At 34.7% G+C, this 27,232-nt stretch overlaps 1 protein-coding gene across 2 annotated transcripts in view; it reads right to left on the bottom strand.

Moving 5' to 3' along the window:
* Positions 1 to 5,124: 5,124 nt before the first annotated feature.
* GALNT7 (polypeptide N-acetylgalactosaminyltransferase 7) overlaps positions 5,125 to 27,232 on the bottom strand; it is a 191,699-nt gene continuing 169,591 nt past the window's right edge. For both annotated transcript variants that reach the window (XM_074272575.1, XM_074272576.1), the window contains exons 8-12: positions 23,002 to 23,124; positions 21,296 to 21,514; positions 13,901 to 13,999; positions 11,312 to 11,440; positions 5,125 to 6,618 (exon numbers count right to left, since the gene is read on the bottom strand). In XM_074272575.1, coding sequence (XP_074128676.1) covers positions 6,481 to 6,618; positions 11,312 to 11,440; positions 13,901 to 13,999; positions 21,296 to 21,514; positions 23,002 to 23,124 — 708 coding nt within the window. In that variant the 3' untranslated portion in view covers positions 5,125 to 6,480. The remainder of the gene's footprint in view (positions 6,619 to 11,311; positions 11,441 to 13,900; positions 14,000 to 21,295; positions 21,515 to 23,001; positions 23,125 to 27,232) is intronic.

The following is a 27,232-nucleotide window of genomic DNA, read 5'->3' as shown; positions in this document are numbered from 1 at the left end:
GAGAAACAATTGTTTTGGTGTGAGATGACTTTTGCAATTTTTTTCCAAAATGATTACAGGTTAGAAATGTATACTTAGCCATGACCTGGTAATAGGAATTTTTGAAAGCTCATTTTGTTTGGTATTTTAGTGACACTTACATCAAGTATGGAGTTGTAAAAGATTGTATATCATAGAAAAGACAAATGAAGCATTGTTCTTATACTCCAGAGAAGTGAGTAGTGTCTCTTGCATAAAATAGCTCTTTTTGTACATTGTAGAAATCTAACCCAAATAGGCTCCCAGTTATTCCAGGACTTGAGATACTGCCCTCTTGGTCCAAACCAGTTTTATTTTTGTTATTAGTACCTGACTGAATTTCCTGTTAGAAACTCTTTACAGCAACTTTGAGAATATCAGGTAGGGTTTCTCAATTGAATGGAAAGGCATGTGGAAAGTATTTTTTTGTTAGCCACTGATCAGTCATTTCCATTAACATTTCATTAACATATTTCAACTTGTGAAAATTTCATGTAAATTACCTAATTACCTTGCCCCCATTTTGGCTACTGTAAAATATCTAATTTATTTAACTTGTAAAAAGCTTTTGGAATATATAAATGAATGCTATTCATTGGTTACAGCAGAATTTTCCATAAGTTTGGGTTTTTTTAAGTTTAAATCCATGTTTTTGCTGTTGATTTGCTGTCCTTTTATAGTGCTTTCATCTGAATAATGCCCTCTTATGTTAGAGAAAATAGTGCACATGAATAGAAGTTTGTTGCTATGAATACCAGCAAAATCAGCAAACATATTTCTCTAGTAATTCAAGAAATTATCTTTATTTTCTTGTCACCGTAAAGTTTTCCTCTGTAATAGAAGTCAAAAATTCCTTCATTTTATTTCAGATTTGTAAATTTCATAAAACTTCATTTGAAATTAATAAAGCTATGTACAAGGTATAACTTCTAAAGACCAAGAGTAGCTTGATTATCAATAAATCTAGAATTGACCCTAAAGGAAATTAGTCATCTAGCTATCTTGATAATCATTTTGGAAGTGACTTGAATTAAGCTGTCATGTATCTTGAATATATTTCTTAAACTTGGGCCTCAGTTGTCTCATTTGTCAAGTGTGTATGACACCTTTCTTCCCCAAATAGAGGAGACCTGATATAGTTTTGGGGTCTTTTTAAAAAACACCATATGGATGTGATGAATTGGCATAGTTCTCATTTCCAAATTAGTGCCTTTCTAACACTATAAAACATTGCTTATTGAGCCAAGTCATCCCAAATTTAAAAGTAATTAATCTGACTTGATTTATAGTAGTTGGATGTAATTCTTTAGTCTTAATTCTTAAGTTTACCTTAATTTTTTACAACAGGATTTCTTATTGGTGTTTAAGCTTTAGTTAGAATTGCATGTATAAGCTAGTGTTCTCCAAATTAAAACCCAGTAAATATATGAGGCACCTGTCGTCATTGGTGATTACTGGTCCCTCAATTACTTTGGTATTACTGAATTTTCATTTATAGCTCCATATCACATGGGGCCAGAGAGAAGCTACTTGTATATGCCACAAAGTGAGTTTCATTATACCATTGTTTACCTAGTTAATAACTAGTTTTAATTTTGATGACTAAAATCACAAAGGTAATGCCACCCATTTCCAATTTTAGTTACATGGTCCCCATTCCTGCCTGAACTCATTCCTCTCAAATAAATGCATGTACGTATGGTTCTTGCTAGAGGTTGTACTTAGTGCTTTGTAAATAACATTTCATTTTATTTTCACAACAATCCTGAGAAGGATAGGTCCTCATTTTACAATTGAAGAAATTGGTACTGCCCAAGATCACAGCTACTAAATGCAAAGCAGGATTTGGATTCAGGTATTCCTTGCTCAGTGCTTTAGCCACTGTCACCCAGCTATATATATTACTTCCACTCCCATATTGTAAGCATTTCAGTGATTTTGAACCCCCAGCTGCCATTAAAAACACAACTTATTCTCTGTTCTTCATTGTTCTCTTATTCCCAGTCCCCATGATGTCCCATTCAAGAACCTACTACCCCTTTTACTGTGTTCTGAAATGTCTACTCTGTAGATAAAAAACTTGCTTTCAGTTTAAAAACTTTTTTCCTTTTGTGTTGTCATCTTTTACTGAGAACCTGATTACCCACTTGATAAAAACACTTGTGGCTGCCATTTATTATCCTCATTACTCCATTACCTACCTTCTCACTTATGATTGGGGGGGGGGGGGAATGGAAAATTCCTTGCTTCCTACCTCAATGACTTCTTTGAAGTTGATTCAATCCATGTTTATCATTCAGTCAGAATTCTAGTAGTTGTCACCTACCAATCCCTAAGATATTTAACTTCATTTCTCAAGGACTTAAGTGCTTAGCTCACAGTCTTTCTCCCTTCAGTTCTTGCCCTTATGTTGAGGGCACTTAAATATTGATGCTCAAACACCTAACCTCTCAATTTTTAAATTCATTTCCCAGGACATCCTTCCACCCCACTTATTTTAAACAAGAGAGACCCTTGGATCTTCCCATTGACCCACAAATGTTCCATCTAAAAGAACTTTTTACCTGATTATAATCTGTGGTCATTTCCCTCCACTCTACCACCTTCAACCCAACTTTGTCATTCTTATTGGGATTCCTAATCCTTCAAACTTTTTGAAGGTACCTTGGATTGGTTGCATTCAACCTTTCTCCATCTTGACCCCTTGGTAATTCAGTTCAACTCAATATCCTCCTCCTTACCCTGTTACCAATCTTGCCCTGCCAAGCAACTTTGGCTTTGATGACTTCTCACCATCATGCTACCTTTGCTTCTTCTTTTATGTTACTGGATAAAGATGGAGGAAATCATGAATCCCTGCTGACTTGCACATTCTTAACTGAGCTCTCCCTGAAAAGCTTATCTCTTCACTCCTTCCTATGTAGTTCATTATTCCACAACAACTGCTACACCTTTTCATCTTCAAATGTCCCATAGCTTCCCTTGTCAGTGGAGAATCTTGCCTCAGTTCACTGGGGGGGGGGAAAAAAAAAAAAGTCATTTGCTACGAACTCTTTAGTCTCTCATCTCGTATCACTCATACTTGCACTCTTCCATTCCATTCTTACAAAATAAGGGACTCTTCTTGCTAAAGCAAACCCTTGTAGCATGATAATCCCACTCATTCTGTCTTCTCCAGCAGATGACCTTCCATCTTTCTGGCTCTCCCCAGTCTTAACACTTCTCCCTATTGGCTACTTTTCTGGTTTCTGCCAATGCACCTATATGTTGTGTTCTACATCCTCAACAATTCATTGATTCACCCGTTTTAGTGTTTGTTTTTTTCTTCAGTCCCCATCCTTGACTCCTTTGCCACTTGAGTCTAGTGATTGCTCTCTTGTCCTGAATACTCTCTTCTCAAGGATTTTATGAATGTTACTTCCTGTGGAATTGTTCCTTCCCCCATCTCCTTTTGCTGGGTCTTTCAAGTTGAGGCTGTTAATTATAGGTATTACTTAAGGCTCTTTTTGGGTCCTTTAGGTTATTTTGCTAGTTAATCTCATTAGTTCTGATGGATTCAATTGCCATTTCTATGCAGATTTTCAGATCCTTTTTATCCTGCCTCCATCTTGTTTTGTACATGGTTGTATGTTGTCTTCCTCATTAGATTGTGAGCACCTTGGGGGATTGGGGAGGTGGAGGGTCTGTTTCTTTGATTCCCCAGCATTTGATTACTAAATTCTTCTGTTTGATTTCTTTATAATCTTCATATAAAGTCTTCAGTTTCTGGCTTGTCAATGTGATCAAACACTAAAATAAGCTACAAAAGGGAAAAATCAGCCCCTGGAAATTTTTTCCCTCAGTAGTCCTTTGTGTTCTTATGTTGAACCATAGAGGCAAACTCAAAGTCCCCCCTTTCAGGCCAGTGATTTTCTATGTCCAAAAATCTTAAATTTCACCAGTATGGATAATTCCTTCCAACAAATAACTCCAAGCTACAGAACAGCATTGTGAACTTTCCAAACTCAAATGTAGTATTTATACCATTATCTGAAAATTATTATAAATATTCTACATTTGAAACTATAGTACTCCTAAGGGGAACTATCTGTCCTGATTATATTCTATATGGCAACATCTAATATTAACACTTTGAAAAAAGTTTTTATATTTAGAAAAATTATGACTTAAAATATCACAAGTTAAAATACAATATTTTTATTTTTTTCACCTAAAAAACAAGCAACCCAGAATTAAGATGTACATAAGTTTCCCAAATTTACCCCTAATAAAACTTTTGAATATTTATACAATTTCTACAGAAACATACAGTGTATCAAAATCTGCATAAATCAAATTTATAAAATGTGTAGAAATGCATAGTGACATTACAAAGCAAGGGTATGGGAATTATTTCCAAAGCAGCCTAAAGTAGAAAAGTTATTACTGCAACAGTTTCTGGTGTTTTTGTTTTGTAAAGTTTGCAGTTGCAGGATACAGAATCATATTCACAGAGTGTCCAGCTTTTAATGAACTGAACAAAATACCCATTTAGAATACACTTGCACAGTCTGTGCCACCTTTCTTATGCCTATGCATAGTTAGCACAATTATAATCTACTTAACGTGGAAAATGGAATCGTTTTTCATATAACAAGCAATGAAAGTACCCACATTCCTTAGTATATCCCAGCAAGTTTCCCTTACATTGAGTTGAGAATTTTAAAAACACCCTTACAAGGGAGAATGATAGTTAAGATCCCCAATCAGTAGCAAAATATAGTGACAGAATACGGATTTATAAATAAGTATGTTGTTTGGGATGTTTAACATTAGTCAATTAGGTGCAATCTCAAAATTAGCTAATTGTAAAAATCATTGTTCTTAATCTTAAAGCTCTGAAGATTATTTCCTTTTGTCAGAGTGGATTCTAAAGCCCTTTCACTAAGTATTAGTATGCTCAGAGTGAAGTTCCAGTTTGCTTTTCACTATGAATCTTATTTGTCCTTTTAGATGGGAGTTTTTAGGAAAAAAAAGAGACCAATTTTAGTATCAGGTCCTCTCAATATTAGAGGGTGAGGGGAAGGGAGGAAGGAAGGAAGGAAGGAAGGAAGGAACAAAAACATCTAAAATAAAAGTACCTTTTATTGTTATGGGAAAAAAAAATTAACAAAGACAAATGAGCCCCTAAAGAAGTTTAGGATTTGAAAAAGTACTAATTAAAGAAACCTAATGCCCAAGTATAGTAGAATGTTTGCTGAATTTGTTTAAAATGGCTGATATTTTTTAAAGATTATCAATCTTGAACATTTCTTTGTATTAAAGGAAAATTCAGTTTATTCAAGTTAATTTCCTCTAGAAAAACGATGCAAATAAAAAGAGATCATTGTTGGCTTCATAAGTTGGATAACTTTTAGTTTATGATATATAGCAATTATATAAGGCTTGATCTAACAAGTACTTGGAAATTTCTAGCTATAATTTTGAAGGAGCTTTTAAAGAATTTTATTTCGATCTTTTTAAAAATTTCAAATCTGAGAAATATATAGTTTCTTAAACATACCTGAAGCTCCAGGTATACCAAACCCCAAATGTCATTGAAGAGATATTTTCCATTCAATAGCCTTTTTTTTTTTTTTTTTTTTTTTTTTTGTATTTTAGGGCTTGGTGGTGACACACAAATTCTAACAATGCCAGCAGATAAGAGATTTAATGCCACAAAATCTTGACACACCACAAAGTACTCTTGGGGTGGTCTGTGCCTTCCATTAACATATGCTATATAACATTCAAAAAGTTGGTTGCAAATGGTAGCACATAAGTTTCTGGGTGGGAAGAGTTATCATTAAATAGTTGACAATTCCAACATAACCATACTATAAATTTCCTCAGATGCTCTTGAAAAATATACTGAGAAATGAAAGAGGCACTAAATGTGTTGAAATTCACCTTTCAAAAAAGCAGCATGATTGTGGAGGAAGGCCACCCTGGCTAATAACCTGTGGCAGTGCTTGAAAAAGATGTAAAATTAAATAAAGATACAACAGGTTGATAATCACCAAGTGATATATTAAAGTTTGGTTACTCCAACCCTTTTTCAAGTGTGTGTTTAAAAACAACAACAACAAAAAACTGCCTTCAGACCCCTGAGTGTAATCCCAAAGAAGGTAACAAACAATGCCTCCAACTCTGTTCCCATTCAGCAGAGTTGAGAGGTGTACAAATTACCAACATCATCTTAAAACAAACAAACACAAAAGATGTAAACATCTACAAAGTTTTAAGGTAAAAGCAGTTTTGTAAACAGTAACTGCAGATGATAATGCTTATCATACTATCACAGTTCATCTATGTCCTTCAAACATCAGGAGGTTCCAGGTTTGGAGCTGTACAAAGTGAGGAGCTGCAGCAGGTTTCAGGCTATTTTCAGTCCTGTACAAATTAATGTGTCAGTAGGTAGGTTTTTAGTTTGTTTTGTTCTGTCTAAACGTTAAGGATGTTGTTCATTTCCCATTTTTGTGTGGATTTATTGGAGTCACACTCAGAGAGGAACACTTGATGTAGAACTGGTGAGCGATCTAAGCACTTTCCTGAAGTAATGTGGGTAAATCTGTGTAGATTCTAGAGGGGAAAAGAAGCAATAAGTAAGTTTACATGTGGATTTTTTTTTAGTGAGTCAAACATTTTTTAATGGTCAGGTGCTGTGCTGGAAGTCTTGTAAACCCGCTGTGTGTATATGTATACATGTATACACATATGTATGTTTTGTGTGCATGTATGCATGCATGCATGCATCTCTCTAGATTCTAGATCTTTTCTAGTTCCCCCCAGCTACTACTAGTGCTTTGCTGATTAAGGTTATCTTCCCTTTACATGATATATATGCATATATGTGTACATATAAAAGTATACACAATATGTGTGCATGTGTATACATTTATCCACATGCACATATAGTGTATCATGTATATATCTTAGATATAGTCACATGTAGATATATACATGGCTATCTAGATCTAGCTTTATATGTACACATACATGTGTGTGCAAGTACATTTACATGTGTATGTATGTGCAAACATGAATTATATGCACAGAATGGAGAAAGGGTAATCTCAAAGGGCAAATACTAATAGCTGAGAGCATTGGGAAAGACTTGTAGGATGTGAGATTTGAACTAAATCCTGAAGGTCTCCAGAAAAGCTAAGAGGTCTCCTAAAGAAGTAATGTTGAATAATTGTGCTCATTTCACAAGTTTATGCTTAAGATTCTGCAAGCCCAGGGTTCAACAAGATAACATTGACATTAAAAGTTCCAAAAAAAGACAAGGTGGTATACAGCTTTGTGTAATAGGCTAAAGTAGACAATTCAGGGGGAAAAAAATCACAAGTTTGCCATTTATAACCTATTATTTCTAGAAACTACTGATATGTTGGTTTGATTCCCTGGTTATGGGATTCTGGCACCAACCCAATAGTTGTTAGAAATAAAAAGATATAACTGGAAAACTTGTGAATGTCGTGTGTGTGCATATATGTGTGTGTATGTGTGGATGATGAAAAGATTTAAGGAATTGGGTCTGGTAGATAGAGTCAGGAGTCGAGGCAGCAACCAAAAATGTTCCCAGAAAAAAATGATCAGGGAAGTAAAATGGCTGATGAGGCTTTATAAGTAGCTGAGGAAAGAAAGTGAGAGGGAAAGGAGAAAGGAAAAGATACACGAATGAATGAAGAATTACAGAGAAATTAGGATGTTTTCTTAACTGACCAATGCAAAGAAATAGGAAAAAAAAAAAGGACCAGAATGGGAAAGACGAGAGATTTCTTCAAGAACATTAGAGATATCAAGGAAATTTATGCAAAAAATGGGCATAATAAAAGACAAAAAGTAATAGAGACTTTACAGAAGCAGAAAAGATTAAGAAGAGATCGCAAGAATATATACAACTATACAAGTAAAATCTTATCACCAATAACCCAAGATGGCGTGGTTGCTGATCTAGAGCCAAACATCCTGGAGAAGAAAGTCAAAAGGGTCTATGAAGCTAAGGTTCAAGGAATATAGAAACCAAAAATTATCCAATTATTGATTGGTCAAAGAAGCAGAGGAAATAGAGATCATATAATCAACATTTGGTGGACTATGGAGAAAAACACGGAAATTCCAGGGGGAAAAAAAATGAACCAAAAAACTTGTTTTTCCTTCACTGATTACTCTAAAGCCTTTGACTCTGGTGAATCACAACAAATTCTGGCAAGTTCTCAAAGAGACGGGAATATCAGATCATCTTACTTGTCTTCTGAAGAAACTGTTCAGGCCAAGAAGTTATGGTTAGAACCAGACATGGAACAACTGATTGGTTTAATATTGGGAAAGAAATACAATGTGGCTGCATATTGTCACTTTATTGATTTATATGCAGAGTAAGTATATCGTGTGGAATTCCAGGTTGGATGAATCCAGAACCAGAATTAAGAGTAGTGGGAGAATTATCAACAATCTCCTATGTGCAGATGATAGCACTTTAATGGCAGAAAGTAAAAGAAGAATCAAGAATCCTTCTGATGAGGGTGAAAGAGAAGAATGTAAAAGCTGGTTTGAAGGCTAACATTGAAAAACAAAACAAAACAAAACAAAAAAACCCAACACAAAACAAAAAACTAAGATCTTGGCAACTAATTCTATCATTTCCTGGCAAATAGAGGGAGAAGAAATGGAAGGACTATCAGATTTTATAAAAGATAATTCCAGATTGAAAAGGGACACCTTTCCACCAATGAAGAGGAAATTAGAGCAATAATTAGGAGTTATTTTCCCAACTGTATGCCAATAAGTCTGACAATCTAAGTGAAATGGATGAATACTTAGAAAAATATAGATTTCCCAGATTAACAGAATTGAAATAAATTACTTGAATAGTCCCATTTTAGAAAAAGAAATAGAACAAACTATTAATCAACTCCCTAATTAAAAATCTCCAGGGCCAGATGGATTTACATGTGAATTTTACCAAACATTTAAAGAATGATTGATTAATTCCAATACTATGCAAACTATTTTGAAAAAACAAGGAAAGGAGTTCTACCAAATTCTTTTTATGCAGATATTGTCATAAACTAGAGAAAAAAAATTGTAGACTTAATTCCCTAATGAATATTGATGCAAAAATCTTAAAATATTAGCAAAAAGATTATAGCAAGTCATCCCCAGGATAAGTAGGATTTATACCAGGAATGCAGGGCTGGTAGATATTTGGAAAACTATTAGCATAATTGACTGTATCAATAATCAAACTAACAAAAATCATATGATTATCTCAATAGATGCAGAAAAAGCATTTGGCAAGATCACTCCAGATGGCGACTATAGCTATGAAATTAAAAGATGCTGCTCTGTGGAAAGAAAACTATGGCAAATCCAGACAGCATACTAAAAAGCAGAGACATCATCTTGTCAACAAAGCTATATAATCAAAGCTATGGTTTTCCAGTAGCAATGTATAGCTGTAAGGAAGAACTGGATGCTGCAGAATTGATGCTTTTGAATTGTGGTGCTAGAGAAGGAAGACCTTTAAGAGTTCTGTGGCAGCATGGAGATCAAATCAGTTGATATTTAAATTAATTCAGGCTATTCACTGAAAGGTCAAATACGAAAGCTTAAGTATTTTGGCCACATAAGAAGACGACCAGTTTTATTGGAAAGGCTCCTGATGTTGGGAAAGATTAAAAGCAAAAAAGGAAAAGGAGACGGCAAAGGATAAGATGGACAGATGTCATGGAAACAATGAACATGGCAGGTGGATAGACTTTGAGAGATACTGGCAAATGGACAAGTCTGGTGGTGGCCCATCAATGATGAAGAGCAAGACACTACATGAACAACAAACGGTAACATTAATTTTAATTCTTCCTATTCTTTTTTGTTAAATGTTCACCTAGATATTAAAAAGGGGGTATTTAAACAAATACTTAAACAATTACCTTTTGTCCATCTCTGATAGCTCGCTTGCACAATTTCCATTCCACTTCTGTCTAATTTGATGAATGGACTTTACCCATTTAGTTGGTAAACAAATCAGGCTTTTTGGGAGTGGGGGAAAAACAGATTTACATACAATATAGGTTTTATGGGCTTTGTTTCTTACTGATTTATTGCCATTACTTGTCTTATTTGACTACTTTTTCTTGCTATTTTCTTGCTATTATCCCACACTTCTCTGAAACAAAATGCTTCCTTTTTTCCATGTTTGTCTTCTACTATTATTTTCACATTTTGTCAAAGATAACATACATTGTCACAAAGTTGAGAAAATGTATGTAGTCATTAACATGATAATGGTCTTTTGTGAAAGATGAAACAAATTGTGAAAGATGAAAAAATGTGAAACTCAAATTTCCAAGTTTAGGTCACATTATTAGTGAGGCTTTTTAAAGGCAAACAGATGTTTATATAGCAGATCTGGCACTGAACCACGTAGTACATACCAGATGAATAAATGTAGCCTTAGTGCTTCTAGTTACTTGGAAGCTTTCCCATTTGGTTGCTCTATACAAACTGCTTTACATTAGTTATGTCTAGACTCTACAATTATACACAAATATTCTACTGTATTGGGCATGTGAAAATTAGCCAAAAGACTATCAATATTCAAAATCTAAAACACTAATAGCATCACTTATAATGGAAAAAAATGCCCAACAAAAAATGGGATTCCCATCCTTATCATAGGAAGGAAACTAACAAACTGCTTTTCATCTTTTGAAATAGGAAGATAACTTGGAAGCAAAAAGTAAAACAGGCAAAGCTCACAGTACCAAATTCCTAACTTCTATCTCCACCTGCTGGAAGATGGGAAGCATAAGCTGAGTGTGAGTATTTTTGAGTGTGTGTGTGTGTGTGTGTGTGTGTGTGTGTGTGTGTGTGTGTGCACCATGGCACAGAAAAAAGAACATTTTCTAATTATTGGTACCTCATTCTGATTTCTAAAACCAAATTTATTTATCTGGATGACCAGAATGAATTTTAAAAAGAATGCTGGGATTCTAGTTACATGAAAAGTGACACTGGAATTCTAATCAATGATGTTCCCAACAAATGAAACAGAATTGTGACAGGCAGTAAATGGCTAATTAATGGAAAATGGTAGCATGTTTTAAACTCATAGACCTGGGAATGCAGTTTAGGGACTTTGATTAACCAAATGAAGCAAGATTTAAAAACAAATTCTGAAAAACAGTGATATTAACAAATTAAATATTTAAAGGAATGAAATAAGAAAAAGCTATGTTTGCTTTCAAAAGATGAAATGTAATACCTTGAAATATTGCCATTCATTGAATTCATTTAGACTACAATGTGTAATCATGATTTTTGTTCCATCGGGTTCCTTTGTCAAACACTGATCATACTGCATGAGTTGATTCGCTTCATTGATTCTGAAAAGCTAATAATAGCAAACAAGAAAATGAAATCTTCCTCAGTGACTTTTTTTCAATGTTTACCAATACTTTAAATATATATACATATATATATATATATATATATATTTCTTTTCCTTTATTTTTAAATTAAAGCCTTTTATTTTCAAAACATGCATGGATAAATTTTTAACATTAACCCTTGCAAAACCTTGTGTTCCAATTTCCTTCCCTCCCCTCCCCTCTCCTCCCTTAGATGACAAGTAATATAATCTATGTTAAACATGGTAGAAATATATGTTAAATCTAATCTATGCATACATCCCAGTGATTCTTAATACATCTTTTTTTTTTTTTTTTTTCCTTTTGCAAGGCAATTGTGACTTGCAAGGATCACACAGGTGGGAAGTGTTAAGTATTCAAGGCTAAATTTAAACTCAGATCCTCCTGACTCCAGAGCACTCTTACTTGGTAATTCTTAAAGTCAAGGGCCTACAATCTCTTACATTCAGGAATTTATGAAAGCACATCAGAAGCTACCATAACTCCTGAGGCTCATAGAATTTAAGTGGTTTGCCTTCAGTCACTTAGGTAACTAAAAGAGTTGAGGTGTAAGATTTGAATTCATGTCTTTCCTATGCAGGATTTGGAAAAATAAGACCTGGGGTTTAAAATTCTACCTGTGAAACTTAATGTGTGACTCTGAGTGAGTCTTAGAACTCACACTAGCTGACTTTTAAGGCAAGGCTTCTTTAAACTTTTCCCACCCGTGACCTTTTTTTACCCAATAAATTTTTACTTGCCCCTGGGTATGCAGGTATATAAAATACACCTCAAACATACACTGACAATAAAGTGAATTTTCATAACCTCTACATTCAGTTATGTAATCCCATATGGGATCACGATCCACAGTTTAAGAAGCTTTGCTCTTTTCATGCTATAATTCTTAATAGTAATAATAACAACAATAATAACTGACAACTAGTATTTATATAGTGTTTTAAGGTTTGCAGAGTGCTTTATGTATCTTTATCTCATTTTATTCTCATTATGTTGTCTGCTGTGCCATGCTACAAGACATAAAAAAATTTTAATAAGGGAATAAGTTTTTCAGAAAAAAAAAATCACTTTGACTTCTGTGTATATCCAAGAAACAAGGTGCAGTCAGCAGTCAGGAATGTTACTTTTTTGTTTGTTTTGGAGGCAATTGGGTTAAATGACTTGCCCAGGATCACACAGCTAGGAAATGTTAAAACATATGAGACCATTGTTGTTGTATGTCCTTCGTTCTGGAAGAGGCTCATGGCATCAGGGAGGTAACACCATGACATACAAGTGAACTGAATTTAAATGAGGGAGGGTCGTCTAAGATCATCTGCCTCACTTTCCCTTACATAGCCATCTGGGTCCATGGACAGAAAGAGATCAGGAGGACTGGAGATGGTCCTGGATGCAGTGGGAGACCTCGGCCTTTTTAAACTAAGGTGTTTAATGGTCTCAGTTTGACTGAGACTTGCACCCATTTAGTGAGTAAGGCTAGATAGCTCAAGGCAAAGAATCTCCTCTTTCACTTAGTCCAAAATAAATTAAATAATAAAAAATACATAATAAAAGTAAATTAATTAGTGCCATTTTAAAACTCCTTTGACTCTAAGTGGCTGTGCCATCTAGCTGCCCCAGAGATGTTACTTTTAAGGGAAATATTTTATATGAGAGAGGCTGTTAGTGGATAGAGTGCTAGCTAAGAAATCAGGAAAAGTTCAATCCTGCTTCTAACACATACTGGCTTTGCAGCCTTTCAGTCCTTTAGGCAACTCTCTAAAACTATACATATAAATTGCAGAAGAGCTGCTGACTAATCTGGAAATTCCTAATATCAGCAAAAAATCACAGGTCTAGTTAGTCTGTCCTTTATTAGCATTTGAAAGGATTACATTCTGCAGTCTTTGAAAATTAGAAAAAAATTTTTTTTTTTTTTTTGGTGTGTACTATGTATAAGAGTCTAAGTTAAAATTAGGGATGAGCTCATATAGCAAAATAAGAATATTTTGAAGAGTTCTGAGAATGAATTATTGGATGACTCTTATGGAAATGTGTTTTGCATTTCTTCACCTGTATAACTGAAATCATATTGCTTATCTTCTCAATGGGTAGAGGAAGTAGGAAAGGAGAGCATTTATAAATCAATATTTTAAAATTTTTAAAAAAGGTAATTGGGAAATATTTAATGAAATTAATAAAGTTGTAATAAAAAGGAATGGCTTGTTAGGATGAGAAGGTTCTATACCACCTTAGTAGTGGAAATCTATAGTTATAGAACAGCACAAAAGTAATAAATGTCAAACTTTAGTCTCTGATAGCTGATACGATTAGCACCTTTAACAATGTTGGGTCAACATATTTTCATAACTAACTTTTTAGTTGCCAGAGAAGAATTCTGAGTCTTTCTCAATTCAGACTAGAACCAAAAAGTGATGATTTACCTGATTTCCTCCCATCCGATGACAAGGGCCCAGTTCCACAAAACCACCATTTGCATGCCCCATGCTATCAATGCAATGCGCAGTTTCAGTACCTCTGATCTGGGGGGGGGGGGAATGATATATTAGTATTTAGCTTTCTTTACTTTCATACCATGAGTTTCAAAGCTTTTATGTTTAAAAGCTACTGTTGTAAATTGAATTTTTATGTACAGAGTCTTGAAGAAGCGTACTCCAAGAAAGCAAATCCTAGGGAAACAAAAGGACAGCTCTCTCAAAACTTGGGATTGTTACTTTAATATCAAGTTTTCAAAGAGTCTACAGTTTGCTAAGTTTAAGGCTAGAATATATATACACACACACACATACACACACACACACACACACACACACACACACACACACATAGAATCATAGATTTAGGGCTAGACAGAATTTTAGAAGCTAATCTCTCTTATTTTATTGATAAAATACTTTTCTACTTGTCCAATTTCTCATTTAGTAATCGATGAAGAGCCAAGACTTAAACTCAGGTCTTTTGATTCTAAATTCAGCACTGTTAAGTGCCCCATGTACTGGTCCACACAAAAGAAAGGAAAGGGATCAGCATCTATTAAGTGCCTTCTATATGCCAGGCACTGTGATAGATACTTAACAAATATCTTATTTAATTCTGACAACCACCTTGGGGAGGTAGATGGTATTATTATCCCTATTTTCTGCATGAGGAAATTCTTTGCATGTTGTCTGCTTAGATTGTAATCTCCTTGAAGGAAAGGTCTATCTTTTGCATCTTTTTGTATCTCCCAGCACTCAGTGAAGTATTTGTCACATAGTAAGCACTTAATAAATGCTTATTGATTGACTGAGGAAGATAAGGCTTAAGTAATTTGGTCACAAACAGTCTCATAGTTCATAAAGTGCTTAAGTCCAGAGTTCTATCCAGTGCATGACCTCTAGTTGCTTCTAAAAGCATTTATTGTGGGAAGTTTCAGATAGTACAACAGCTATATTAAACCTTCACACAGTAACTGTTAAATCTTGTGAATTTGCTATAACTGAAATTGTTGTACTGTCATTTCAGTCACGTCCAACTGTGACACCATTTAGGTTTTTTTTTTTTTGGCAAAGACACTGGATTCTGGAGAAGTTGCCATTTTCTTCTCCAGTTTATTTTATAGATGAGAAAACTGAGGCAAATATAGGATTAAGTTACTTGCTTGGGGGGGGGGGGGTCATACAACTAGTAAATGTTTGAGGCCAGATGTAAACTCAGGAAAATTAGTCTTGCCTGATCCCAGGCCCAGAGCTCTATCTACTGAACCACCTAGCTGTCTCATAACTGAAAACTAAAGTAGTATTCTTAAGTCCTTTTGTTTTTTATCATAACCATTTTTATATCTTTCTCTCAGAAACAGACCCTCCCTTAAAAACAGATGAGAAAAAAATAACAAAAAAAATTTCATATAATGATGAAAACCTTGGAAATCCCTCCCACTTCTCTGTCAAAAACAGGGCATTATGTTTTTTAATTATCTGTTTTCTAAGACCATTCATGGCTTTTCAGTTATCAAAAATTAGGCATTTTAAGGGATCTTTTTGTTTACATTTCTATAGTTACATTTTACATATTTTTCTCTGCATATAAATCTTCTCATTTTTATGAATTCTAATTAATCATAGTCCATTATGTTACCCTAACCCTTTCCTGCTCCTCCTCTAGGGCTCATCATATTGGTGCTGGTGCAGACACATAGTCTACTGAAACTTAGAACTACCCAGCTCAAGAATTTAGCCTCTCAGGTACTATGGATTACAGCTGGGTATCATTATGCTTTTACCAATGATATTTGATACGAGACTTTTTCTCCACTAGATAATTTTTCTTCTTCCTATTTTATCTGTATTGATTTTGTTTGTATAAAACTTTTACATTTTATGTTACAGAAATTGCCTGTTTTGTTGTCTTTCATGATCATCTCTGACTGTGTTTAGTTAAGACTTCTCCCACTATTTGTAGTTGTGAAAGGTAACTCCTATTTTTTTAATTGGTGTGTGTGTGTGTGATATTCATGTTATTATAATCCATAATTACTCAAAATCATATTCAGGTTATAATCCATGATTATTCAATATATAACATAAGATGCCGGTCTAATTTCTACTTTTATGTTTTTAAGGATTCTTGTCAAATATGGAGTTCTTTACATAAATAAATTCTCAGATTTGTGAAACAGTGAGCTACTGTTTTTGATATTTTTAGTTCATGCTTATCTAATTAGTTTTCCCCTTTTTAGAAAACAAAAAAAAAAGAAAGAAAAAAACCCCCCAGTATTTAGTAGTTTTGTTGATTACTGCTTTACTTAAGGTTGAGTAATAATATATGCCTCTTCATTTTATTTTTTCATTGTTTCCCTTTAGTTTTAAAACCTTTTGTTTTGCAAAATCAATTATTTTGTAATATAATATTACTTCATATATGTAATAATTTTTATATATATTCATATAAAATAGTTCCTTTGTAGCTTGATTAACCTAACATGAAATAGAAATTAATTTAGGCAGAGTTTTTGCAAGGCAGGCTCCCTAGAGACTGATTAGAAGGTCTTTGATTTATATAGTTGCTATCAGGTGGTGCATTTGATTATGGTGTGCATAGGGCAGGCAATTGGACTTTTTTCTAGGGGAGGAATTAGGAATAGAGACTGAAGCTATAATTTCATTATTATAGAGAACTCCTGGGTGGAGAAACTTCCTGAAACAATGCAGGCCAGAACGTGTTATGTAAATAAATCTTAAAGAGCTTGCCTGGTTAATTAATGTACCTGGGGTCACAGTGAGATAGTTTGCTCCAAAGTGAGACTTAAATGCAGGTGTTCCTACCTTCTGGTCTGGCTCTCTATTATGCTTCTTGCCTCAAGTTGTGAATTATGTATACATACTATTATTGAACATTGAGCATATCATGTATGTAATTAAGGAAATTTAGGAAAGGATTTTTACTTGGAAGATTCCTGACTCATCAAAGAGAACCTCAGAGAAGTCAGAAATTCAAGGTTATCTTCATCTGAGCCAGAAAATTAGGTGAGAGGAAGAAAAGCATTCCTTATATAGAAAGGAGTTTGCCCTGGCAGTTCAGAAGGAAATGGAGACTTTGCAATAAGGAAACCCCAAGAATCGGCTCCAGGTCAGTCAATAGAAAGTCCTGCTGCTGCAGGACTATGAGTAATGGTAAGATGGCAATTCTCATTTAAACTATGTGGTCATTAGCTTTGAACCAAAGGGGAAAAAGTCTAGATTTATTAGAAGGTCCAACCAGACTCAGACAACTGTGAAATTGACTCAAAATAATCAACAAGAGAAAAACAAGTTAGGATAGAGCTTGATGGAGTTATTACAAAATTAGGGATTAGGGACAGACTGGTCAAGTAAGTTTGTCCAATATCTGGGTCCAGAAACTGAGGGCTCTTTAGGTGGACAGTTAAAAGCAAAGTTAATGGAGGAAGACCTGAATCCTAACATATGGTCTTTGGGGCCCACATAGGGAAGTTTCCTTTCTCTTCCTGGAGAACAGTGGGGGAAGGACAAAACTCAAGGAGAAAGAGGCCCAGTGGTGTGGGCTTGGAGCTAGAGGGAATAATTTGGGGAGGTATCTGCAGAACGGGAAGTGACTGAGAAACAGTGACTCACTTGCCAACCTTGGAATCAGGCTCAACCTCAATCTTCCTCAACCTGCACATTTAGACTTTATTTGTTAAACATTCATTCCAGATAACAGAGTTTGAGAAAATATAAAGGACTTGGCATGGGGTCTCCCCAAGGGATATCGGTCATTCTCATGGTTTGGCTAGACTTGACTTAAATTGAAACCATAAAACTTTGTGAATTCAGCTTTTTCTATGGTTTTCTATGACAGTTCTTAATTTCCCTTCCTCTCCTTTCCCCTTAGCTTCTAAGTAATATTAATTTTGAAAATATATAAAATTTATATAGAGTGGCTTGTAAAAAGCTTTCTGTATACAGTGTCCCAAAAGTCTTAGTATAGTTTCAAACCAAGACCTTTGGGACACTCTATCTTATCTCACTTGATCTTCACAATGAGGTAGAAGCTGTTTTCCTTATTTTAGAGATGAGGAACCTGAGGCTGACCAGAGATTTCATGCCCAATGTTACGTAACTAGCCAAAGTGTCTGAGGCAGGATTTCAGCATTCTAGCTACTCCAGCTACCACATAAGAGCTTCTTATAGAATCTCCAACTTGTCTTGACTGAACTAAAGGGAAATTAAATTTTTCTACATTGACATGAACTAGTCAACAGATTCCCCTGAACCAGCTTTTACAGCCTTGCAAGTTGAAATGTAAGGCTGGCTACTGGTGGACTCTGGCCCTTTCCCACTTAGAGAAGTGACTTTTAGCTCTAATTTCCCCACTTTTCAACTCAAAATAAAAAGATGAAACAAAGAGAAGTAGGTTGCTTCTTCTTCCCATTCACCTAACACTGCAAGAAAACTTGTGTCTAACCAGGCTCTAGAGGGGTGCTGTTGGTACCCATAAGTCCCAAGATTGAACATTCTCAACCCCTCCTGATTTCTTGTTATCATCACTTTCTCTTGATTTGATGGTTCTCAAGGGGGATGACCTGAGCTATTTCTTTTCTACCATCTCTAGGAAAATGGTGTATAATCCTTATTTCAGGCTCCTTGGATGTACCAGAGAAACCAAAGGGAATGAACAAAACTAAATAAAATGCTCCAGTTTAGCTTAGTTGAAAACTGTACAATACTACACACACTCTTAGGCACCATTATTTGGGTGATGTGGCCAAACTGTTTTTTAAAAAATTATGAAATCTTTAGATTTTATACTGAAAATCTTTTATGATGATCGATAGCTTACTGGGGACATGGGCCAAAGAGGGCAGATATTCAGAAATAAAGGTGAGGTAAAAATAGAAGATGTCAACAAAAATAGAACAGTAAGAAAAATACTACTTTGGGCCTGATACAAATCTGTGGGAAATGAGGGTTTAATCTTAACTCTTCCTTTCTTGCCTCATTGAAATCATTGATCAACTGATTTTCCATTTCTTGCAAACTAATCCATAAAGTGCTGGATACTAGAGACTGATGCATGCACTTGGTAGCTAATGCACTTTAGAATTTGCTAGGGCTGCTAAGGTGGCTTAGTCTTCAAGCAGTGGGAATAGATGCCAGCTCTGGTGTCAAGGACCAGGTTTTGGGTCCTGGTTCTGTTAGTTGGTACTTGTGTGACCGCAGGTACTTATTTCACATTTATGATCCTATGAACCTGCTGGTATCTGCTTCCTAACCTAGTTCTAAGACTGGGATCTTCAGGGAAGGCACAGAAATCCCTCCCACCTGCTGTGGTCATTCATCTAGTCTCAGCTGCCTTCTTGTCCTGTACACTGAAGTCCTTTCCTTGACCAAGGCAAAACTGATGCATTTTCCTGAATGTGAGATGACTAAATTCATTCATCCCTCCATTTTGGGGTCATTGTCTCTTCCCACTTTTCTTTTCAATCTAATTTTTATTTTGGGTTTTTGTTTTCATATTACCTCCATTTCCAAGTATATATTCCTCCTCTCACCTCTCCAATCAAAAGCCCTCCCTTGTAACAAAGATTAAAAAAGGATGAGGAAAAAAATAAAGCATGTCTGACAGTACAAATAATATTTCATACTAATAGTTCTTTGAGAAGATGGAGGAACATTTTTTCAAAGACAGTGATTTTTCTAAAATTTCCCTATCACTATACATCCAAAAGATAAAAACACTTTGAATATGTGTGTATACATACTCATATATGTATATGTGTGTATATGTATATCTCTATATCTTTCTACTATCGACCTAACAACAGTTAATTCTTTACACGTCATAATTAATTCCACATAAGAGAGGAAGGGGGAGGTATCTTTCTCAAAAAGTGATTTTCTAAAATTTCTCTATCACTATACATCCAAAAGATAAAAACACTTTGAATATGTGTGTATACATACTCATATATGTATATGTGTGTATCTATATGTATATCTCTATGTCTTTCTACTATCGACCTAACAACGGTTAATTTCTTTTACACGTCATAATTAATTCCACATAAGAGAGGAAGGGGAAGGTATCTTTCTCAAAAAGTGATTTTCTAAAATTTCTCTATTAGTATACATACAAAAGAGAAAAACACTTTGAATACATATGTATGTCTTTACATACACAATATATGCATTTCACAGGCATCTATATATGTATAGCCATGTACATGTATATATGTACATGTATATATGTGTGTGTATCCATAATAACCAAACAATTGCTAATTCCTTTACCAATAATGGCATATAGTAATCTGGGTAAACAAATTATTAGTATATATATTCTCCTTTCTATAATTCACAAAATCTTATTTCTGTTTTATCGTGCTCCATTTTCAAAGGCTCAAAGGGAGTAAAAGCTCTGATTAGTTCATCCCATCTGGAAAGGGAAATATGGTCCTGGAAATAGTCTGCTTTCTGAGAACTGGCCTAGCTAAGTTTGGAAAAGGTAGACACTAATGGGTAGCTTGGTGATGAATTTTTTTGCCTGTGGCAACACATGAAATTTCTCTATCTACAATGATAGAGTGCAGGAAATACTAACAATTATAGTGGAACTCCAAAGGTGAGATTCCTTTGTCCAAAGAGCTCTAAAACTGTGCATATTCTCTGACCCAGAAATACCACTACTACATCCCAAAGAGATCAAAGAAAAGTGAAAAGGCCCTATTTGTACAAAAATTTTATAGAAGTCAATACCTCAGGCTAAAAATACATTCAACTTTCCCGACTAGACTCATCTTGCAAGATATACCAATTTATCATTTTTTGTTCATTTTTTTGATCCTTTCACTACTATGGATACATAGCTTAACAAACTTTAATACTGTCAGTGTTCCTTCTAAAATGTTCCTGAACAAGACAAGTAATGTATAACCTATTACATTTGGATTTAATACATCTGGACTTTTTTTTTAGAGACCCTAAAGGTCAGTATTACAATTATTTATACTTGTTTCATATTATATACATGATGTTATATGCAATATAATACATATTATATATAAATATATGTATATATTTTATACTTATTCATAACAATCAATCCTTTCTTTTCTCCTCTCTTCTCTAGATCAGTTCTATTCAATGCTAAGAGGGAGACCCAGGATGGTCCTGATCAATTGCAATTGATTATCAGAGAAAAGAGGAGGAGGCAGTTCTTTACCAAACCTTTTTTCTCCTTTCTCTCCCCTTGGCCGTTTATCCCTAATATCTACATGAGCCCATGTGTCTATGAATATGCAAAAATAAGACTGTGATTACTCTGTACAAGCTCATACATACCTCTCCCCATTCAATATTCTTAGGCGGTAAGGGATAATGTGAGGTGATATCATAAGCTATTTCTTCCATAAACCACTTAAAACTTTTGCAGTTGTGATCTTCCCGAAATTTTTTCAGTTCAGATATATCCCCATAGGGCAGTGCTTTTGATTCAGGGCGACTGGCATAGAAATAGTCTTTGTAGCCGTCCCACCAAACCTCCACAACTCTAATGTAGTTCTGTTGAAAAAGAAAAATAATTTTACAAGACAACATATTAATTCTTACTTAGCATAAAAGTCTGTCTTAAACACAAAATTATTTTAGGGCATCTTTAAGTTGCTATTATCATGGATTCTGACCTCATGTCTCTGTCCTGGGATCATGGGCTTTTCTGATTAGCAGTGGAGAAAGAAAATGGATGGGGCAAGGAAGGTAGTTAGTAAGGCTCTGGGGAGAAAATACAGAATAAAGTGAGAGTCCCTAAAAAAGAGGGACAGAGGAGGCAATTCCCAGTAAGGGCAGGAGTCACTAACTTCTATGGACATCATCTGCTTTCTTATCTGTAAAATAGTATTTGATTATATGATCTCTAAGGTCATTCTAGGGGCAGCTAGATAACAGTGATTTAGAGCACTGGATCTGGAGTCAGAAAGACTCAACTTCCCAAGTTCAAATCCAGACATTTATTAGCCGTGTGACCTTGAGCAAATCACTTAGCCCTATTTGCCTTAATTAATTCTAAGCTGGAGAAGGAAAATGGCAAATCACTTCTAGTATCTTTGCCAAGAAAACCCAAAATGGGGTTCCAAAGAATTGGATATGACTGAAAAGGCCATGTGGCCATTCCACTGTGGGGGAAAAAAAACAAAACAAAACAGCAACAGATTTTCTGAATAAACATAGGGCTAAGGTTAGAAATAAAAACCTTATAAAAATTAATGTATTATTATTATTAATTTTGAGACCTTTATACATTTCTTTTTCAGTTGTAGTATTCAGGGTAATAATAAGTAAAGCTAAAAATATTTGACTTTCTAATACCTCTAAGTAGTTTAATTTTTCAAGTGGCAGGACATTTCTAATTTAACCATATTTCACCATTTTTTTCTAGCTTTAACAGCTATACTATTCTCATGCTATCCAAATGGATGTATTTTATTTTTAAATTTTAAAAAATTCCCTGCTTAATAAGCATCAAATTAAACTAGAATTTCCTTATGAATTTAGTTGTATGGAAAAAAAGAGGATTGTACAAGAAGTTTGTGGATCTATTATTTACATCTTACTTTAAAAATATACATTTTATATATGCATCTACAAATTTCTGTGGATTTGTGTATAATTCTACATATAGAGATATAGGTATGTATAACTTTCAAAACTTGCCTGTGATTTTTCTGGGCCTTCTCCTGTACATTAAAAAAATGCTTTTATAATTCTTTTCTTTTCTTTTTTTTTTGACTTATCTTAGTCCTAGGCCTCCTCTTCTTGCCTTTCCCCCATAAAAATAACAACTACATATAAAATAAATAAATTAAAACATATTAAAAAAAACACACATTTTTCCACTGGTTAGATGTCCATCTGCACTTTGATTTTGTCCCTTCTCCCTCAGGAATGGCTGGTATGTTTTATCATCATCTTTCCTTATCTTTCCTTCAATTTTAAATGTATCACTCCTAAGAAGATTTACCCCTTTTTATGGTTTTAATAACAAAGCTCACCTTTAGTGTTGGAGAAGATCCTAAATAAATTGGTGGTGGGTTTCCTTGCCAACCTGAAAGGCGATAAATATGTCCAACTCGAGAACAAGGGACAAACAACAGTTTGCCACCACACTGCCATATCTACCAAGGAAAGAGAAACATGAATGGATTTTTATTTATTTGTTTGTTTTTAAAATTAAAAAAGCACCTAAAATCTCATTTTAAATTATCTGTCTCTGAAAACAATCATAGTAAACTATTCACACAGTTATAAATATTAGGATATTTCTGCAATCTATATAATAATAATAATAATAAAAGCTAAGGTTTATAGAGCAACTGAAGGTTTGTAAAGAGCTTTAGATAAATTATTCTCATGTGATCATGCAACAATAGAGAAGGCTTCTGGGAGCAGAGCAATCAGTTTGCTACCAAAAGAACCCTTTCAACATACTTGTGTAACCTTAGCAACCTTTCTTCAAAACAGTTTTCTAAACAATCCTAAGAAAAGAAGGTTAAGACAAATGGGAAGCTGGCCTAATTGAGCAATGTGGAGAGAGGTGGAAAAGGAGGGGGCAGGGAAGACTCCATGCAGGTGCAAAGAGACTGACTTTTTGGTATGGCTAAGGTAATGCGGAAGGGCTAAAATGAAGTGTTAGCTGACTGCATAAAAGCCCTTCTGCCCTGGTCAGGTAGTGCTGGTTAGAGCATTGTAACTCTTGATTCAGGAAGATCTGAGTTCATATCCTGCCTATAAGTACTGATCACCTAAGTCTCAGTTTCCCTGCCTCATGGGGATTAAAGGAGATATCTGCAAAATGCTTTGCAATTCTTAAAACAATGCACACACACGTTCATGTTGTATATGTATATGGGTATGCATATACATAAATACACATACGTTATACACAAACACATATTCCAATGTCTGTTGAGATTAATAGTAATAATATATATATATGTATATATATATAATGATCATTGATTAATATGTTTATAAAGAATTAACTTTAATTACTTTGCTTAATATATAGACAATAATATGTGATCACTAATTTAAGTTAATATTATGTCTTATCATGACAACTGGTATATTTTTTATCAAACTTTTAATTATCCATGACAAAAATCAGATAGCATGTTTAGGGAGGGCACAGACAAAGGGACCAGCTAAATTTGAAAGTATGGCCAGTCAGCACCAACCCAAACAGTATGGCTCACTTATGTGATGTTGTTCTATAAGATCTCCCAATCACCTTTCCCCCTTGGGAATTGGTTTAGGGGAGTCGTGGAGTTTAACCCCCATGAAGTACTCTAATAGATCTTGGTCATCTTTTCCATGGCAAGGAGTTCTTAAGCCTTGCTGCTGAGCTCTAGATGACTTAAGGAATGCTCACTCATCCCTGCATTTTCTTGATATTGCTCTCTCCTAGTCCTCTGGTTACTTGTATGACTGATCCATCTCAGTCTCCTTCGTTTGTTTTGTTTTTGATTTTTAACATCACATTTTATTTATTTAAAGTAACAAATGCAAAGCTCAACCGTAAATTGCTTTTCAGGAATGGAGTTCCTAGGAGTGAATATTGGAGATAATAATAACTGACATTTATAGAACACTTTAAATTCTGCAAAACACGTTTTCCTACATTACACAATAATAACTGACATTTATATAACACTTTAAATTCTGCAAAGCACTTTTTTCTATGTTATACCTCATTTGAGTTAGCGGGACAGAAACTATAGAGGTATTAATGTCTCTCTGCTACACAAAAAGAAAACTAAACACAGAATTTCAGTCTTCCTAAGCTGACAAAAACCTGTCCTGGCCCATCATCAATGTGTTTAACTCTGATATTTCTGCTCTTTTTCCTCCCTTCCCCAGCTGAAAGTCTATACATTCTCTGGGTTTCTGGGTTCATATTAGTGCTTATGGGACCCAACTGATGTGCAGTTAGCTCTCATATTCTTAGGGACTTTCTTTTTTCTTTTTAAAATTTGTCTGGGCTTGTTGCCCAGACATGGTTAATCTCCTTTGAATGCTCCCTATTAGTGGGTATATCCAAGTTTTAGGTGTTCTGCCTTCTCCTTTTCTCCACCATAGTTAACAGCTCCTATGGATTCATTAGCAGCAAGACAGTACAGCAAAACAGATAGAGCTGGGGACCTGGAATCAGGAAGCCCTGAGTCGAAATCCAGCTTCAGACACTTGGTGTGTGATCCTGGTGAAGTTACTGGCCTGCCTCAGTTTCCTCATCTGTAAAATGGGTATGATAATAATCCTTATCTCCCAGGGTTGTTGTGAGGCTCAGAGAAAATATTTGTAAAGTTCTTTGCAAACCTTAAAGTGCTATTATTATTATAAATTATATATATATAATACATGTCATATCATATATAAAATATTTTATTAATGCCATTATTATTATTATTATTGTTACTCAATCGCCATCTCTAGGTGAATCTGCATACCTAGTTCTCATCTCTCTCCTGAATTCCCAGACCATCACTCCAAATGCTTTTTGCTTGAAACTTCAACTTCAATCTCTCATAGTATATCAACAGGTCCAAAACGGATATCATTATTCCAACTAAACCCAGGCCTCCTTCTAAGTCCTCTATATCTGTCAAGGGTATTATCCTTCTTCTTACATGGGTTTATAACCTAGGAGACATCCTAAACTCTTTATTCTCACCCTGTTCTCCCAATCACATGCCAAGTTTTGCTGATTTTATGTTCTCTTCATCTTTTATTTCCATTCACTTTCTCACTAATAACAGATAGGCTTTTGTTGCTTAGAATCAGGACTATTGAAGGAGCTTTCAAATCAGTCTTCCTGTATGTATCGCTCTTCAAGTGATATTTCCTAAAGCCCATCTGATTTTGTCACCCCTTTCCCCAGAAATGTCAGTGACTTCCCTTCCACTGTCTAGGACTGCTGTATGTTTCTCTTGTATATCATTTGTATTTATTTCATCTATGAACATTCTGTATTCATCTAACAGCACATAAGGCCCCCTGAGAAAAGGGGCTGCTACCTCATTTTTGTATTTGTATCTGTAGGGCCTAGCATAATACCTGGTACACAACCTGGAAGCAGGACAATAAGGACAAGACTGATCAAGATTAAAGCATACTATGTCCCAGGGAACTTCCTCTAAGCTACTCCCCTCTCCTAAAGGAACATCTGGATCAGGCTCTCAAAAATCTGAAACTTTGAAACATTAATTAAAAAAAAAAAAAACAAAACAAAACTTTAGTCTTAAAAAAGCAATTTGGAACCTCATGGTTAAAGTGATGGGAAGTGAGTCAACAAGAACTTATTTAAAAACCTATTATGTGCCTAGGTATTGTGATGAACTCTAAGAATATCAAGAAAGGCAAAACCCCAACACTGCTCTCATAGAGCTCATATTCTAATGGGGCAGTTGACTTGGAAGCATTCAGTTCCATAGCATTCCGAGAAAATAGATAACATAATCCTGAACCAAAAGGCACTATAATCAAATGAGGTAGTATTTGTTAAAGCACTTTATAAACCTTGAAGTGCTCTATAAGTGTTAGATATTATTGTTGTTATTAATAATTATAGAGAAAGAACAGATACACATTCATTTTTGATCCTTAATTGTTCCCTTATCAGGATCACTCAATAAATATTTATTAAACTCCTTAATGTCTTAGTCCCTCATGAGATGACAGTTAAGAACAGTTAAGTTTCATTTTAAACCTGAAAATCTACCTTTGATGAATTTTTGATTCTCAAATATTCAAACGAACTGGTGATCTCATTATTTTTAGTAATCACTCTAACAATGCAGCTCCTATCTGGCCTTGGCCATATCATCCAGGAGCATTTTCCACTTTGAAGATACTAAGGGAAACATACAGACTGTCCAATAGTTATTCTTGGCTCTTGTCCTGTCACCCATTTAATCTTTTCCTCATACACGCGAAAAACTAATAAATATCATTTTGGTTATACAATTTGATTTAAAGATATACATTAAAAAATTAAAAATATGTCCTCACATGCTTGCATCAGGGCTTCTCCTGTCTGGAATACTCACTTTCTTCTCCTCTAACTCTTGAAATTCCTAGCTTCCTTCCAAGTTTTACCAGAGAACTCCAGTTATTAAAGCCCTTTCCTTGAATTTACTTTGTATTATTTTGTATATGCTTATCTAGGAACATGTTGTGTTCCCTTAGTAGAATGTAAGCCTCCTTAAGGGTAGGGACTGTTTCTTT

Source organism: Sminthopsis crassicaudata, chromosome 6 (assembly GCF_048593235.1).
Source record: "Sminthopsis crassicaudata isolate SCR6 chromosome 6, ASM4859323v1, whole genome shotgun sequence".
Classification (NCBI taxonomy): domain Eukaryota; kingdom Metazoa; phylum Chordata; class Mammalia; order Dasyuromorphia; family Dasyuridae; genus Sminthopsis; species Sminthopsis crassicaudata.
Note: the sequence above shows the minus strand (reverse complement) of the source record. Positions and strands in the feature narration are given on the sequence as shown.